Raw genomic sequence first — 17,799 nt, forward strand, 5'->3', positions numbered from 1 at the left:
CATATCAGCGCACACTCCGCTGCAGAGTGAAAATCTCATTCTGGAAACATCCCCCAGGCTGCGGCTAAGCCATGTCACCGCAATATCCTTTCTTTCAGGAGTGCTAGTTGTGCTAGGTTCGCAGAAGAGCTTCTGTAAAGTTTGGAAGGTAGGAGACGAGGTACTGGCAGAAGTAAAGCTGTGAGGACGCGCCGTGAGTCGTGCTTGTGTAGCTCAGATGGTAGAGCACTTGCCCGCGAGAGGCAAAGGTCCCGAGTTCGAGTCTCGGTCCGGCACACAGTTTCAATCTGCCAGGAAGTTGAATACCACTCTACACTGATCTGGGACTGCTCTATCAAATGGACACGTACAATTCCGCTTTGAAAATTTTTTTTTTTTTTCTGTAACTGGAAACAAACCAAAGCTTTACGTCGACACTGGGCATCACATGGAAACGTAGTGAGCAGTATTTATTTGGATTGACTGCAGGTACACATTGCAAAAACGATATTGCTAATATCTGCGGAAAAACATTAGCAAATGCGTCTGACAAGTGTTATGCAAACCTAAAATAAGCGTCTTCCTCTTTTAAGTTCGTTCTTTCTCCGAACAAATATAGATTTCTATTCCAGAAAAAGGGACGGAGCCGCACCACCTCTCGAAAAATACATCATACTTCGGTGTACGAACGACCCGCGGAAAACTTAAGGTAGAACTCTGAACATAGCTGATATGGTTCAGTGACCGTGTCAGAATTATATTAGAACAAATAAGCCCTCGGCCACAAATATTCAGTCAAAATTGACCAGGTTTCGACGCTACTATGAGCGTCGTCTTCAGAATTAAAGTAACTGTTCTAAAACATAATAGGTATATAAGACATTAATATAAGTTTGTTTAGTGTGCACTGACTGGAAAGAGATGTAGTACTTACAAGTCACATTCTAAAAAAAAAAAAAAAAAAAAAAAAAGCGGGAAGGGCGACGTCATGTAAAGTTGTAAATAAGATAAGATAGCGAGCCGCTAAGGGCTGCTGGTACCTGAGTGAACGCGGATTGCAACAAAACTCAAAGTTGCAACCCGTGTTCACTCAGGTACGAGCAGCCCTTAGCGGCTCGCCATCTTATCTTATTCACAACTTTACATGACGTCGCCTTTCGGGCTTAGATTTCTTTTTTCTTTTAGAATGTGACTTGTAAGTACTGCATCTCTTTCCAGTCAGTACACACTTTAGTTTATTAATGTCTTATATGCTTATTATGTTTCAGAACAGTTAGCTTAATTCTGAAGATGACTCTCATAGTAGCGTCGAAACCTGGTCAATTTTTACTTAAAATTTGTTCTAATATAACTTAAGATAGGCCTTGAAAATTTTTGAGAGTTGCATCGAACTGCTTTGTCTAGGCGCTTCAGTCCGAAACCGCGCGACTGCTACGGTCGCAGGTTCGAATCCTGCCTCGGGCATGGATGTGTGTGATGTCCTTAGGTTAATTAGGTTTAAGTAGTTCTAAGTTCTAGGGGACTGATGACCTTAGATGTTAAGTCCCATAGTGCTCAGAGTCATTTTCGAACTGCTTTGGGCGACTGATATTTGTGTTCTGAACCTCACGTAGCTTAAATATTTAAAAGTTAAAAAAATTCGATTGTCATGTCGTCTCCACGCAAGTCTAAGTGCAAGTAGGAACGTTTGGCTCCTCCTGCTTGATTCCTTGCTGTTCAGCGTTGTGTCTGTACACAGCATCGCCAGCGTTGACGACTGCAGTTGGCAGATACAATATGCCGTGCCCTGTACGCAGCACCCACCCATCCCTGTAGAGACATAGCAAACTACCGAGCCTGTTCACCTGCTGGTGTCTCGGAGCTAACTGAGCTGCAGAGACGGCGACCGCGCCCGACACCTCGCAACTCGTCCCCAGTTACCAGAAAACGAGGCAGCCTGCGGTAGCGGCGGTCGCGACCTTGAACCGGAAATCGGCTCCGGTGCTCCCGGGGGCGTCTGCGGGCGCCTCGGAGGGCGACGGCAGGGCCGAGCGCGACCGAGAGGTGGAGCCCGGCGGCGCGGCGGGAGGAGGAGAGATCCTCCGCGCGGAGATGCGCCGCTCCGCCAATGGGAGGGCGCGCCGGCGCGGGCGCACTTTATAAAGAGGCCGCGCGGCCGGCCGCACGTCTCCAGTGGTCCCTGCGGCGCCCGCCCCTCTCGCACTCGCACGCGCACACACGCCGCCCACGCACGCAGCCTCCACGCCGACAGCTCTCTCCGGCATCTCCAGCACACGCTCTGCACTCTCCGCCGGCGCGTCGTGGGCTCCAGCATGACTAGGAGGTGAAGACACACACCCAGCGAGCACCGCCAAGCGACCACCGACCATGGAGCCGGTCAGCGCCGCCAAACTGTGGCTGGTGAGTACTCTGCTCGGAGCGGTGACGAACGCGGCTGCTCGACAAGTGAGCGAGCTTCACGTCGTTGGGGTTCCCGTGCCGAGGGTCAGTTGGAACTGGTGACAGCCATCGGCAGAAATTGATAATTTTCTCTTGCGTGCTAGACATCTCGTAAAATAGTCGTCGATGGCCCTAGTCCCACCTTTGGCCTTCCTCTGGGCTTTGAGCCAACAGCTACTGTGTTTACATTGGAAAATAACTAACAAACCACGTTTGCTTCTAAACTCATGTGAAATAGAGAACACCAACGAAAAACAAACAAAACCAATTTGTGAACAGTAAATAAGTAGTGGATGGATGCATTTACAAATGACAGAGAGGTCGAGAATCTTTATTTCTCGTATGAAAGTCATCGTCATGCCAATATCAAAACTTTTTTTTCTTTTTTTCAAAGTAGGAATATACAGCTAAAGAACGACCTCAAAGCAATCCCTAAGAGACCATTACAACAAATTCTGTTAAAAGCTATATCATTGATAGCTATAATGTCTGTGTTTATAGAGCATCTGTATCATCACATTACGATACACGCCTGAAGGAACCGGCACTATTCCGATGGTTATTGTACTGTGAAGACACACTTTACAATCAGAGACATCGTAGTCATCAATGGTGTGTTCATGTTTCGACATGCCAAATGATACTAAAATATTTGTCTCTGCCTGTACGGGAATCGCGAAATGTACGACATAAGAGTTGTGGACTCTGTGACGTGTGGAAGTCTGGGTCGGTCCTGGAGGCGTGCTTGGATAACCGAAGTGGTTAAGGTGACCTCTGAAGCTGAAGTCTACAAATATTAGCGAAATGCGAATCTGTTTCGTAATAAAAGCTATGAGTACCCCATCTAGAGATATATGCGCTAATAGTGTGATGCATAATAGCCAAAAACGGAAAAAGTGAATTTTGAAACTTCCTGGCAGATTAAAACTGTGTGCCGGACCGAGACTCGAACTCGGGTCCCGAGTTCGAGTCTCGGTCCGACACACAGTTTTAATCTGCCAGGAAGTTTCATATCAGCGCACACTCCACTGCAGAGTGAAAATCTCGTTCTGAAAAGTGAATGTTTTTGCTAGTGTTAATAAGCGAAATTTATCGGAGTGCCAAACGTACAATGGGAACATCTTGTTGGATCCAGTAACGAACGTCTCCGTCCAAAAAATCTTGACGCAGACCTGCATTCAATCTACTTTAGTACACATTTAGCCATTTGCTAAGGAAATGAATCCAGTACACAGGAAGAAGACATACCATGCTAAATTCCCTCAAGGAATACTTGGGGTTTATTAGCAAAGAAATGATACAAGTCGTCAAATAGTCTACACAGGGCAACTTGTAGGACGGTGTATTAGACGGGAGGAGTCATAGTGGTTACGAAGAAAGGTCTGGGACGGACCTAGTAACGGAGGAGATAGTCATAGCTGACGAGGAGCTGATCTTATCTAATACCAACGTCTTTTCGTTATCAGTAAGATTACTGAAAAGAGTTTAACTAATACGACTCCAACTGGTTGTTCAAGCTGCGACTGTGTAATCTTGCAAATAAAGCAGTTTCACTCCCAACATGCAAATAAAACGACCGTAGTAGAGTGCGATTGTAATGGAATTGTTACGTCAAGCGTGGGTGAGATTTTGACAACTGTCATCACAGATAAATGCGAAAAGCTGCTACACCTTTTGATGACCCTCAGTTGTAAAAATTTATCTGTAAGAGAATAATGATTACGTAATAAGTCATTTAGGGTGTAATGTCCACCGAGCATACTGCACATTTCAATTAAAGCTTTCACAGGAAAGACGTAAAAAGTATAGTCCTCAGTGACAGCTGATGTAGTATACTTCGACGTTCCTAGTCTTAGATAGTTTGGAATGTTTATCTATAATTCTGAACATTTAAATGTTTCTTACGTTTCATTGCAAACTAAATAATTGAGTGTAATTACAATAAATTAATTTATTTATACATAAATTTTTGTGCCTTAAGATGTTTCTCTTCTTGCTTTATCTGCTAGGGATTGGGTGTTTTCTTATGTTGTACGTGCCAATGGGTTGTTATATACAATTTGTTGTGTGTGGACGCTTTCCATACAGTTAATTGTATTCTTCATGAAATCATGTGCTAGGCATAGGATTTTCTAAGAGTGAAACCCAAAAAGCGACGAAAATACCCATGAGAAGTTGAAGCAAACTGCATATTCGAACTCTAGTTCACTCATTAACCTTCCGACCTCATCATAAGTGTTGGCGAACTGTGCAAAAAAAGGATGGAGCTGCGGTGCCCTCTTCTCCGTATACAAAGCTACATGAAAGGAGTAAGCTCCCAACCGGTCGGAACGGGATCCATCTCGACCTTGCTTTAAGATATTCGGTATTCCCTCCAGCTCCAAGGCCACGCAGATGGCTGTGTGCTGGCATTCTGCGGACGCGTAGGACGCCTTCCTTAAGGAGCCAGCCGTACCAGGCGCCGCCGCAGCCTCAGTGGACACCGCCTGATAAGGCCGACTAATTGGGCGTAGCGCGCGGTACGGCTCCACGTACGCAATTTGCATGGCTACGCAGATTCTGCGATAGCACTGTTTCTTCTCCCCCCATTCCATCACTCTTTTCTCTTTCCTTGTTCTTTCTTTTCGGAGAGATCTTCAACAAGTTAATAATAACGAGAAGCTTTCATACTGATGGAATGTACGTGAGTTTGATTTACAAAGCTATCCAATACTGTCACAGACCCTAGAGAGCCTTTTTAGTCGCGTGAGTTCAGAAAAGTGACGTGATGTGTGCAAGGAATCTGTCTCCTTATCCCTACTACATATATGCACAAAAAATGCGACAGCCGAGAAATATAAGGACGACTTTGTTAAAAATAATTTTGTAAACAGAGACTTAATGACAGTTGTTATAATTTTTTGTGGTTGCTGGTGCAACTCTCCATGCTGCTCTGTCCTGTGTAGGCCTCTTCATCTTCAAGTACTACAACCTACATGCTTCTGAACCTGCTTATTGTATTCATCGCCTCTACAATTTTTCTACCCACACTTTCCTCCGATACGAAACCGAAGATTCCTTGATGTCTCGGAATGCACCCTATACAACCGATTCCTTCTTTTACCTCCTTATTTTTGATGGATAATACTGGTGAAATGCAGGATGAAAGTATACTAATGCACAGTATGTCATAATGCTTGGCGTGAAAGAAGCCTGTTCACGAATATAGTAGAAGACTGGAGTAAATTGTCAAAATCTGCGTAGCGTACCATTATGAAGTGAGTCAGAAGTAAATATACAAATGTCCTCACTACTTGAATCAAAGATTTCATCAGACTTTTTACATAACTGCTCACTCGGCATTCCTCTATAGAGTATATACAGTTATACAGCGTGTAACAAAATGATACCACCAGGCAGTGACTACACATAACTCACTTGAAGAAGAAGAAAATACATTAATGTGTATCTGGAAGCGGTCTATATCGAAAATCCATATTCTACAACTCTACATGACATATCAGACTTGGCAAAACGCAGGAACCTAACGCTTTATATTTCCACATGAATCTGTTTCTTTCATTCTTACCTCTGGCTAAATTGTAATTTCCGTCGGCCTCTAAATATCAGTTCTGCAACAGTGGGATAGGAAGACGTAGACTAATTCCCTGGGCTCCAAGTTCTCTCAACCTAAACATACTAATCTATATGCATAGGGATATATGTATGATGTTGTATATCGAAATCTTCGTCTTTGTCTTCGTGTGTGTACTGTTAAGGATGCGAAACTACCCATATTACTCCAGGGATAAGCCACCTTATCCAGGATTCAAAGCGACGGTTAGTTTATGCATTTGTCAATCCTAAAGTGAAGCCAAAAAATCCTTATGTCGTGTTATACGACTGCTACAAAGGACATTTTGTTTTTAATCGACCACAACTTGCTAATTTTTTTATTATTCTCTGAAAAATTTCGACCTCAAACTCTTCGTCTGGCATACTTTAATTCTTTGTTATGGCGTATACCACATACCAACAGTTTTAAAATATGAGAAGTAACACAGTGTTAAATAGTAATTTAATACAGTTTAAAGCTGTAAATGTGTGGTATACAACATAAAAATATTTTGCGTCTTCCAGACGATAACTTTAATTTCGACACTCTTTGGAGAACAATAAAAATTATCTAGCAGCTTGTGATGGTTTCATATCAAAATGTCTAATGTAAGACTTTTTGAAAACGACATTTACGAAAGAGCTTCGTATATTATGCTTCTACATTGCGTTCCTGTGTGTTTTACATGGTACATACATTGAGTTTCAAAGTCTTCGCATCAAACGTATAGGGGTGATAGATCACGTCATGGAGAGCAACTTTTGTTGGAGGCAAAATGTTCACTGACACTTCCCGGTGACGCTAGACATGCTTTAGTATTCTCCGGCCCTTGTACGACGAGATGTCACCAAATTACTAGGTATCTACTAACCAGTTGTGCTGCGTACCACCGACCCCAGTAAATTGATGGAGTGATTGCCAACAAGAAAACCGTAAGACTAAGAGTCTCTAAGCGGAGAAAGATATTTTAGGAGCGAATCAGGAACGTTAACTTTGCTTGACCTGCCCACTTTCATACGGAGTAGTTGACTGGATTATAGGCATATCACACACACACACACACACACACACACACACACACACACACACACAGACACCGCAGAGTGCCTATGCCTTGCAGCCTTTCACGGACATAACCAATACAACAGGACGCCTAGCGTGGCCGGGTAGGGTCAGCTACCTGTTTGTCTATAATAAAATTTGTTCGCCGTGAGGTAATCTATCCCACCCAGATGTTTGACACAAGGACTTTGAAAGACATCGTATATTTCGAACTCCCGTAGATAATTAGTTACTGGACAGATGCCTATGTAACATAATCACTCCTCTGCGTGTGAGGAAAGGGTCCTGAAAGTTTCATCGTAATTTTTTGTTGCATCCTGTAAATATACTGAGACCATACCAGCGGTCCGAATGATAGACGATTAGTTAAATGTATGGGTCGCAGCCTGAGGCAAATCCTTCAAATCAGCGCCACTTCGGCAGACTTGATATCAGCCCATCGCGTATGTTTCCCAACAGGTCCTTGGCTAACATCGCGCGACGGAACAGATCTTAATCCAGACGTAGTAACTACAGGAAAGCTCGAGGTTGCAGCCAGGAATTATTTTGTATACCACTTTGCTTCCACTGTTTTTTTTCTCGGAATTGGAGAAATTATTGCGAAAATCTTACAAAAAATTTACGATACAAAATATTGTCTATCGCTCCCCACTAATTTCTCTCATCTTTCGGGCGACACGAGAATATCGCGGCGAATGAAGTGGATCTCTTCTGAGGAGATCCACGAATCGACCCTATTTTGCACTTATTAATATGACCGGAGACAGTGGACAGCCAGGCCGTGTTCCAGTGATCGAAAAAGGTGGTAGTCAGAGAGAGTAACGTCAGGAGAATACAGCAGGTAGGGCAGAACTTCCCATTTCAACGTTTCCAAGTATCCTGAATGAGATTTTTCACTCTGCAGCGGAGTGTGCGCTGATATGAAACTTCCTGGCAGATTAAAACTGTGTGCAGGACCGAGACTCGAACTCGGGACCTTTGCCTTTCGCGGGCAAGTGCTCTACCGACTTTTTAAAAAAATTGTTCTCATTTTGTTCGATTTTGTTCGTTGCATTTGTTCGGTGCGGATGTCCCATGACACTCATTCAAGAACAGTGTTGAGCGGTTGACTCAGTTTTCTTTTTTTATTACAGAGGGCAGCTAACCCTCTGACCGAACACGCTGAGCTACCGTGCCGGCGTCCAACTGAGCTACCCAAGCACGACTCACGCCTCGTCCTCACAGCTTTACTTCAGCCAGTACCTCGTCTCCTACTTTCCAAACTTCACAGAAGCTCTCCTGCTGTGAAGACGGCGCGTGTGTCGTGCTTGGGTGGCTCAGTTGGTAGAGCACTTGCCCGCGAAAGGCAAAGGTCCCGAGTTCGAGTCTCGTTTCGGCACACAGTTTTAATCTGCCAGGAAGTTTCGTTTCCAAGTACGTTTCGACGGTTTTTACAACATGTGGTCGATAACTGCCACGTTGCAAGTTCACCTTTTCATGCCTATCGCTATATTGAGGCAGTTTGTATTTCAGTACACGGGTGATAATTTTCGTCGGTTTCAGCAGCTTTGGAAACCTTCTCTCTTCCACCACCATGCCGGTCTTCGACGTCAGAATCACAGTTCTGGAAGCGTTCAAGCCATTCACTGCGCGTTCTTTCAGTAATAGGTGCATCACTATAGGTTTTACCCACCGTTTTATAATCCTCGGCAACAAATTTCATCGTGTTAAAGCAGAAAATTAAAACTTCCCACAAATGACGAGAATTGGAGTCGTAAGTTGGCATATTCAATCGAGAATAACTTTACGATGCAATCACAGATGGACTAATATTTTGATGTTGTTATGTTTAACAACGCCTAAGCTTATTGTGTGACACTCATGACCTACCACCTGCTTCTACTGCCATCTGCTACGGAACGACGGAAGCAAGGTTGCAGACCTCATAGAAACGGAAGCCATTGTCTAAGTAAACAGACACGCCGACCACTTAGTGATGGACAGTATGCAACAACTCATCAAGATCCAGCCTCCATCGGAGATGGAGGTACCTCATTTGCAGTGCCTGCGTTCCAGACACTTGACACGGAGAGACGCTGTTGGCGACGGAAGAGTGAGTGATGCCGCTGCTATGTCGAGCTGACCGCCGTCCTTGGCCAGGTCTTGCTAACGCGGCTCGCTCCCGCCGCTGACGGCGCGCCAATTCGCGCCGAGATGCGGTGGGGACGCGCCTCCTAAGTAGCCTGGCCGTCATCTCCGCAAACAGCCACCGACACGGCTAATCCCACCTCCGTTTCGGGAGCTTCATTTGCTTCCTTTGCTGCAAGAACAGAGACGAGGAACCGCTGCGGTGCGAGCACTTACATAAACCTACCAGAGGATGGATCACGGCTATATTTATACTTCTGCAGCGACTGTTTGCGCCGTTACTCGCCGGCATATTCTTTACCGTTGCTCTTCTGTTTTCTCTATGAGACTGTGGTGTCACCGCCAGACACCACACTTGCTAGGTGGTAGCTTAAATCGGCCGCGGTCCATTTAGTACATGTCGGACCCGCGTGTCGCCACTGTGTAATCGCAGACCTAGCGCCACCACCAAGGCAGGTCTCGTGATACGAGAGAGCACTCGCCCAGTTGTACGAGAACCTAGCTACCGCCCAGTTGTACGAGAACCTAGCTACCGACCAGATGTACGAAGCCTTTCTCTCTCATTAGCCGAGAGACAGAATAGCCATCAGCTAAGTTAATGGCTACGAACTAGCAAGGCGCCATTAGCCATACAGTGATTGAACTTAAAGTCTCCTGTGTATCGTCAAGATCGATGTACCACAATGATATTAAAGATAAGTATTAATCCTGCTCCGTACTTTTCTTCCTAACATTAATTACGTATCCTGTTCCAGTACATCACGCCCGTCTGCGTTAGTCTAGCTTGCCTTTTCAGCCATCTCAACTTCACGGTGTCGGCCCAGCTACCGACACAACAGAGACAACATTTAAGCTATCAGAAAACCTCTATCCTCCTGAAGTTACGCATCGTAATTTTACATTTCCCACAGAAACTAGCAACTGATACACATTATGTGATCAAAAGTATCCGTACACCTGGCTGAAAATGATTTACAAGTTCGTGGTGCCCTCTATCGGTAATGCTGGAATTCAGCCTTGATGACAGCTTCCACTCTCGCAGGCATACGTTCTATCAGGTGCTAGAAGGTTTCTTGGGGAATGACAGCCCATTCTTCACGGAGTGCTGCACTGACGAGAGGTATCGATGTCGGTTGGTGAGGTCTGGCAGGAAGTCGGGATTCCGAAACATCCCAAAGGTGTTCTGTAGGATTCAGGCCAGTCAGGGATGTTATCGTCAGGGATGTTGTTGTCTGCACTCAAACTTTATTTGTGGTTCAAATGGTTCAAATGGCTCTGAGTACTATGGGACTTAACATCTATGGTCATCAGTCCCCTAGAACTTAGATCTACTTAAACCTAACTAACCTAAGGACAGCACACAACACCCAGTCATCACGAGGCAGAGAAACTGTATTTGTGCACTGTACACTCCCGTACACGGTTTTCATTCACAGTAGTATTAGTTTTACGTCATCACTGATACTTTATGAGCTGGAAATCTTCTGCGTATAAGACAATCCGTGATTCTTTTACAAGCTGCGACAATGTCGCAAATGAAAGCAATGAACCACGAAGTGCAGAATTTGTTTCTTTAATCCTAGTCTCTGATCACAAAAACTGTCGTCAGGCTACTGGCCGCGCTCCATAATATATCTTCTTCACATCTGATTAAAACAAACGGTACTTTATATTATCCTTACGTGATGAAACTGAAAGATAATATGAGGCTGCGTGGCTTATGTACCACAATCGAGATTCTGAGGACAATTTTTGTGGCCATATACTGGAATTAGAGGAACAAATTCACTCCATCATCCTTCGCCATACAATCTCTTGTAAATATTTTGCTTGACATTTAAAACACAGTTCCATATCTTATGTATTATACTGTACTTTATGGTAACACTGTTTTTCCTTTTTGTTTTGTTAATTCTCGCCACACTGTATACAATATCAGTTTTTGTAGCAGCCGGAGTTCCAGCCTGGGTGCGAATGTGCGACAGAGTATTTAAAAGTGTTGTAGTTTGCCGGTATTATGAGTCAATGGAATCGTTTCCTTTAAAACATTGCGGCACACATTGTACGTTATACGCCTTTGCGCTGCGGAGGAAATATACCATATATATGAAATCACTTCGGTAATTTGTGTGACAAACCAAACGAATTACTTTCTACGAGCCTCTAGATGTCAATGGTTCCCGTTATCAAAATACTCAACAAACAATCATGATTAATAACCGAAATACTCTAACTAGTGGCTGGTCACATCTTGTTTCTATACACAAAATATCGTAAATATCTGTTCTTTGATAAAGAACTTTTCCCATTTTCCACGTTTTTCCTTGTATAGCCCTTAGAGCAATACTCCCTTTTCACCTGTTTCCCGAAACGTCCAGCAGCAATAACATCCTATGAATGTTAATACCAAAGCTATTACACGAAGAATGCCGCAGCTTTCATTTATACTTCTGATTTCCTATAGCATGAAATTTTATTAAATATTACTCTAACTGGATTAATGTAACAAAATAGCATGTCCCGCTGAAAATTTTACTTTATTTTACCGTTGAATGAAATTTCCGAGAATATGGAAAACAAAATTGAGTTTTATGCGGCGCTACATGGCGAGAGTTCGGCTGCAACGTCGTAACGGTAGTGAGATGGATTACTCGTGAGAGTAAGTATGCTGTAAATCGACCTGAATCATGCCCTTCAGCCGCGATGATAAGTATTTCTGCCAAGGGACTGAATTAGTTTATTAAACATTTTGTAGAACGTGTATATCGTGAACCGAACATGCAAGAAACGGTTGGTTATTGTGCATTCCTCTAATTCGTGCCTTGACAGCCGTTTATACAATACCAATGAATTCTACTTTGGCTAATGTCCTACCAGCTAGAAGAGAAGAATGTTGTTGTTACAGAGCAGGAAATCATTAACACTAAAAGGAAAAATTTTCAGTCAATTCATGGCAAAGTACTGTCCGATTAATTCATAGAAAATTTTATTTAAAGCATTGTGCGTCATTTACCCGATAAAGTCACAGTATGCAAGTCATGAACTCTAGAACAACAGGGCAGGATAAGAATAGATCTTCAGCTACGAGCTATGTTATCAGACTCACCTCCAGCACATTACACGGTCAGCTGAAGACGCCAGGCGCCCTGCAGAGTGGGTCCTCCTTGGTCGGTTTACGAGGAGGCGCACTGGTAGACCTTGATCCCGTTCCGACCACTCCGTAAAGAACTCGGAACGTGTCGCTCGGGCTGGAAAGGTTTTTGCAGAAACTCTCTTTTGCTATGAGCCAAGTTTTGCCAAATTAATATGTTTACCAGTGGAAGGAAAATAAATTTCATGTTCTGGAGGAGAGAGTTTGAAATCCCCATTCGGCCACTCTGGTTTAGTTTTGTGTCATTTCGTTCAGTCGCTTGATTGAATACTTGATTCCATGAAACCTGATCTGGTTTTCTGTCCCTATCTGAACGATTGATGATCAAATCAATGACGTGATTTGAAACTCCAACCATCGTTCATTTTATTATAACCAGAACTATCTATTCGAAAGAATTCACACCACACGTGCGAGAAACCGGGAAATGCCCTTCAGTAACAACGGGATCAGACAGTTTGTTTCACTATGTAAAGATCAGTTCTTATATGAGTTCAGTTGAATTTTCATCCAAAGGCTCTCCCCTTCAGTCCTCTATCCTGCTCCACCCTGCTACGTTCTCGATCACCTGACCAGGTTAAAATTTTGCGAGGCCATTTGTTATTAATTTTCTTTTCCGATGTGATACAATTCCTGCCTTGAAAAGACCAACGAAATTTATGTAAAAGATGACGCTTAGAGAGAATATTGTAAGAAATTAGCAGACACTTCAGGTAATATCTCCAGAAAGAGAATAGTAGTTCAGTGACTACATAGGTCTTGTAGTTGAGAGGATGTGAGTTCAGATCTACGTAGGACTATCGAAATTCTGATTTTTCGTAATTTCTGTTTGTCTGTTTGTCTGTTTGTCGCGTCGAACCGGACGGCATCCAATGTCGATGTGAGGCTCAACTGTAACCGTCCCTAGTTTTGCTACGATTTCCGTAAATACAGACAGTCTATCATTCAGGATCAAGGCACCTCAGAAATACTCTTTACACCGAAAAGCAATTCGCAGAGGGTCAGAAAAAATCTACGAGGTCATTAAAGATGAAGTGCAATGTAGGAAAGCGTCCTTTTCGAAGCAACGCTCTCGGCAGCTGCCATAATCGATTTAGGGAAACCAGAGCAAATTTAAACATGAAATGAGTGACAGAAGTCAGAATATGACACAACTACGACAGTGGGAATATCTGGTAAATATGGTACTTTAGTAATGGCGATAGAACGCTGCTCCTCAAAGAGGGTGGAACACACACGTTACAAGTGACCACGAATACAAAGCAGATTAATACCCAAGGTTGCTTTCTGGCGCGATAACACCTGATCACTCTCAGATGCGAACCGTGACGCTGTGATTAGAGGATACTGAGCTCCCCCTCTTACACCCTCTACCAAGCACTCAATGATTTTCATCGCTTCGGAACGGTGGAGAAATGCTTTGGTTACTGACAGTAGTAAAATATACGGATATTCAACGTCATCTTAAACTGCGCCCGACGCTGTCACCGTGTCTATAGGCTTCAATCTCTTGCTGCGTTAGTAGGGCAAATGTTGGTCAGACATGGTAATTATAATTACATTCAAAGGAAACTGGAACCGGTTCCATATACATCTACACCTACACGGTGTGTGGCGGGTGGTACTTCCGGCACCAGTATCTGGTCCCTCATTTGTCGATGAACCACCATATTAGCCCAAATTTTTCGGATTTTCTGGTTGTCGTCATTTCGCGAGAGACATGTACGGCAGCAAGTAATCGGTTGCCCAACCCTTGTCCGAATGTACTCTCTAGAAATTTCAGTAGTAAAGCGTTCCGTGATTCACAATACAATGCTTCCACAGTCCTCGGTGACTAATCACAGAGTTTAGTTTCAGTTAGCCTATCATACAGCCTGAACAACTTGCGGGGGCCGCGCGGGGTATCCGGCGTGGTCTCAGGCGCCTTGTCACGGTTCGCGCGGCTCGCCCCATAGGAGGTTCGCGTCCTCCCTCTGGCGTGGGTGTGTTTATTGTCCTCAGCGTAAGTTACTGTAAGTTAGGTTAAGTAGTGTGTAAGGCTAGGGAAAGATGTCCTCAGAAGTTTGGTCCCATAGAAACTTAGCACAAATTTTCAAATTTCCAACTTGTCCAGGCGCCTCGCCAAGGTTCACGCGGCTCGCCCAGTAGGAGGTTCGTGTCCTCCCTCGAGCATGGTTGTGTGTGTCGTCCTTGGTGTAAGTTAATTTAAGTTGGGTTAAGTAGTCTGTAAGCCTAGGGACCGATGACCTCATCAGTTTGGTCTCATAGGAGCTTAGCATAAATTTCCAACTTGTGCAGGATCGATTTCGGACATATCTCCCCTGCGCAAGTTTTTCAGCGAGGGTCGTCTGTGTTTTGGGCACATGTTCTGAATTTTACATTGGGGGAGAAAGATACAACTAAACATGGTAATGGTTGGGTGGCTGCTGCCACTGTGCGGTATCCTGGAGATACCGTGAACGCCGTTGCAGGACTGGAGACTTTCATTAGCAGAGATATCATTGTTTATTGCACCTTTCAAGTGAACGAGCTTTACACCGGGACATAGGTCGGTCGTATTTCACCTCTAATATGCCATTTGTAGTGACGACCAGGGATCATCGTAAACTAAATAAGTGTGAGTCCGTCACTGTATGGTTTAAATGCCAAGGAGTGTGTGCAAAAATTAAAGTGACTGGTGATCTAACATTTTATTATAGAAACTGAAACAAAGTTCGAAGAACCCTCTGCCAGGCACTTAAATTTGATTTGCAGAGTATCGATGTAGATTTAGATGTACCTATCCTTTCCTTATCTCCCGTGAGAATCGAACGCAGCTCTTCCCTATGCACAGTTAGCAAAAGTAAACGCTGGACTACCGATGGGGTCGTGGCCCATACTACAGTGCATTACCACAACTGCCTGCGAAGTGGAGTTTGCCCACGGCAGTCGTTGGAACCTCAGCACGCTGCAGCCTGGAAGGTGTACTCGTAACCACCAGCGCAGGCGTAAAGAGCAGGTGAAGGCGCCACGCGCCGCTGTCAGGCTGCGGCACGTCAGGAGCAGACGGACGACGGGGCGCGAACGGTGACGGGGGTACACACACAGCACCGCGGCCGCGAGGATGCGCCAGTGACGCAAGAGCGCGCTGAGCATCGAGCAGCCAGCCGAGCGGAGCCGGGCTGCAGCCACTTTCACCGCCGCCCACGGCGCGCCTCGCGGCCGGGCCGGCCTTCAGACTCGCCTCGTCTGGAGAGCACTGCGCGCCTATGGAGCGCTGGGCTAGACACGCTGGAGACACATTTACATACACGCACCGCCGGGAACAGGGTAGAAATGCAGGAGTGCGCCACAATGAAACGTTTCGACTTTCTGGAGCCCCAGTATCTGTGATCACCCACAGCGTCAACTTTTCTGTTGGCCGAGTAATTGCAAATATATGGCTGATGAAGTTATTAGTACAGGATTACGCGCTTACTCTATACTGAACCGTAGGTCGACGAGAAGACACTACTAAGAGGTTAAGATATTGTTCTAAACTGAACTTCGTCTGTCGTTGACTGTATACAGGATGGTCAAATGTTCAAATGTGTGTGAAATCTTATGGGACTTAACTGTTAAGGTCATCAGTCCCTAAGCTTACACACTACCTAACCTAAATTATCCTAAGGACAGACACACACACCCATGCCCGCGGGAGGACTCGGACCTCCGCCGGGACCAGCCGCATAAGGTGGTCAGTAACAGTCTGTTGCAGTATAGGTTGTGCGGTGAAATAGTTGCTAAGAAAAGAATTCGATACGTCATACAGTTTCCGAGCTAATTAGCCTTTAAGTTAGCCAGTCGGACTGTTGCGCGCCCAAATTCCAGCAGCCCGCCAGAGACTATATCGCTAAACGTGTTCTTCGTTTGGTTTCCTAAAATAAAATAAGAGGACCGAACCCGAAACAAAGGCTGAGCAGTCTAGTACGCTAGCAACTCCACTATGAGAAAAACTGACGCTAATTGTATCTGGTGGGCCACTTGACATCGAATTTGCGCGCACAGTGACCTGATCGGCTGACTTCAACGCTAATTGAATCGGAAACGACATAATATATCGAATTTATTCTCAACAAGTATTTCTCAGCATAACCTACCCTACAACACCCGGACATTCTTTTTACGCTGTTTATGAGCACCCTTTATAAAACCAGGTTTAAATTACTTGTTTTGTTCATCTGTATAAGTATTTCTTCATTTCGAGCTTGTTTTGCTTATTGTTCAAATGCTTCAAATGGCTCTGAGCACTATGGGACTTAACTTCTGAGGCCATCAGTCCCCTAGAACTTAGAACTACTTAAACCTAACTAACCTAAGGACATCACACACATCCATGCCTGAGGCAGCATTCGAACCTGCGACTGTAGCGGCCGCGCGGTTCCAGACTGTAGCGCCTAGAACCGCTCGGCCACCCCGGCCGGCTTTGCTCATTGTCAGGCGGTTTTATTTAAGACACAATAAAATAAAAGATACTGAAAAAATTTAAAACTATTTCCTAATTTAAAAATTATAGCTAATACAATCTTGATCAAATCGTTTTTACTTTGTAGGTTATAAAACACATTATTTTAGATTGTATCAGTAAATTTTCTTTTTTATTTATGCAATAAAATCGCCTTACACTGAGAAAAACATGCTCGAAACTAGTAGGAACATATCAAATTAAGAAATAACGAAATAATATGATAGCATTCATAACAGCGACTATGTGCCCTTTTCTGGACTTCTGTCCATCAGTAAAGGTACTGTTTCCTTTCCATTTAGTGCAGTACAGGGTGGCCAGAATCCAACTACGAGGAAATTGCGCACCAAATACCGATATTGACAAACTGCAAGTGCAGATAATTTTTAGGAGTAAAAATGATAGTGTTTTGAAACGATGACCGTTTAATTCCCACTTTAACAGCCCAACTGTGTTTCGATTTGGCTCCACTTCCTATCAGGCATGGATTTCTAGTATTCGGGCTGAGTTCGAATGATTTCCAATGATGTCTTTACCGTTAAGATGGCATTACCGTCAAATGCCGAAAACACTTTTCTGGTAAATTATATTATGCCCACCCTGTGTATCTGAAAGGGTAAATAAAAATGTGAGCTGATACGGCGAACCATGATTGTTGCCGTTTCATGAACCTGCAAAATTATTTTTTGGGTTACAACCGTCATAGTCCTCTCCTTAAGAGAAGAGAAGATGATTCTTCAATATATTCCAAAGTTTTAGCGACATACTTCGTCGCTAAACCCCACAGCATCTCTTTAACTCCAAATAGTCAATATCATTCTCTCTCTCTCTCTCTCTCTCTCTCTCTCTCTCTCTCTCTCTCTCTCTCGCTCTCTCTCCCTCCTTCCCTCCCTCCCTCCCTATCCTCCTGGCCTCCTCCATCACTCTCTCGCCCTGTCTTTGTTTCCACGCTATTTTAGTGCC

The 17,799-nt window shown here is 44.3% G+C and overlaps 1 protein-coding gene across 3 annotated transcripts in view; it reads left to right on the forward strand.

Annotated features, from left to right (window-relative positions):
* Positions 1-2,157: 2,157 nt before the first annotated feature.
* Positions 2,158-17,799, forward strand: part of LOC124711230 (collagen alpha-2(IV) chain-like) — a 167,476-nt gene continuing 151,834 nt past the window's right edge. For all 3 annotated transcript variants that reach the window (XM_047241188.1, XM_047241190.1, XM_047241189.1), the window contains exon 1: positions 2,158-2,379. In XM_047241188.1, the coding sequence (XP_047097144.1) occupies positions 2,347-2,379 (33 nt within the window). In that variant the 5' untranslated portion in view covers positions 2,158-2,346. The remainder of the gene's footprint in view (positions 2,380-17,799) is intronic.

This window comes from Schistocerca piceifrons, chromosome 8 (assembly GCF_021461385.2).
Source record: "Schistocerca piceifrons isolate TAMUIC-IGC-003096 chromosome 8, iqSchPice1.1, whole genome shotgun sequence".
Classification (NCBI taxonomy): Eukaryota; Metazoa; Arthropoda; class Insecta; order Orthoptera; family Acrididae; genus Schistocerca; species Schistocerca piceifrons.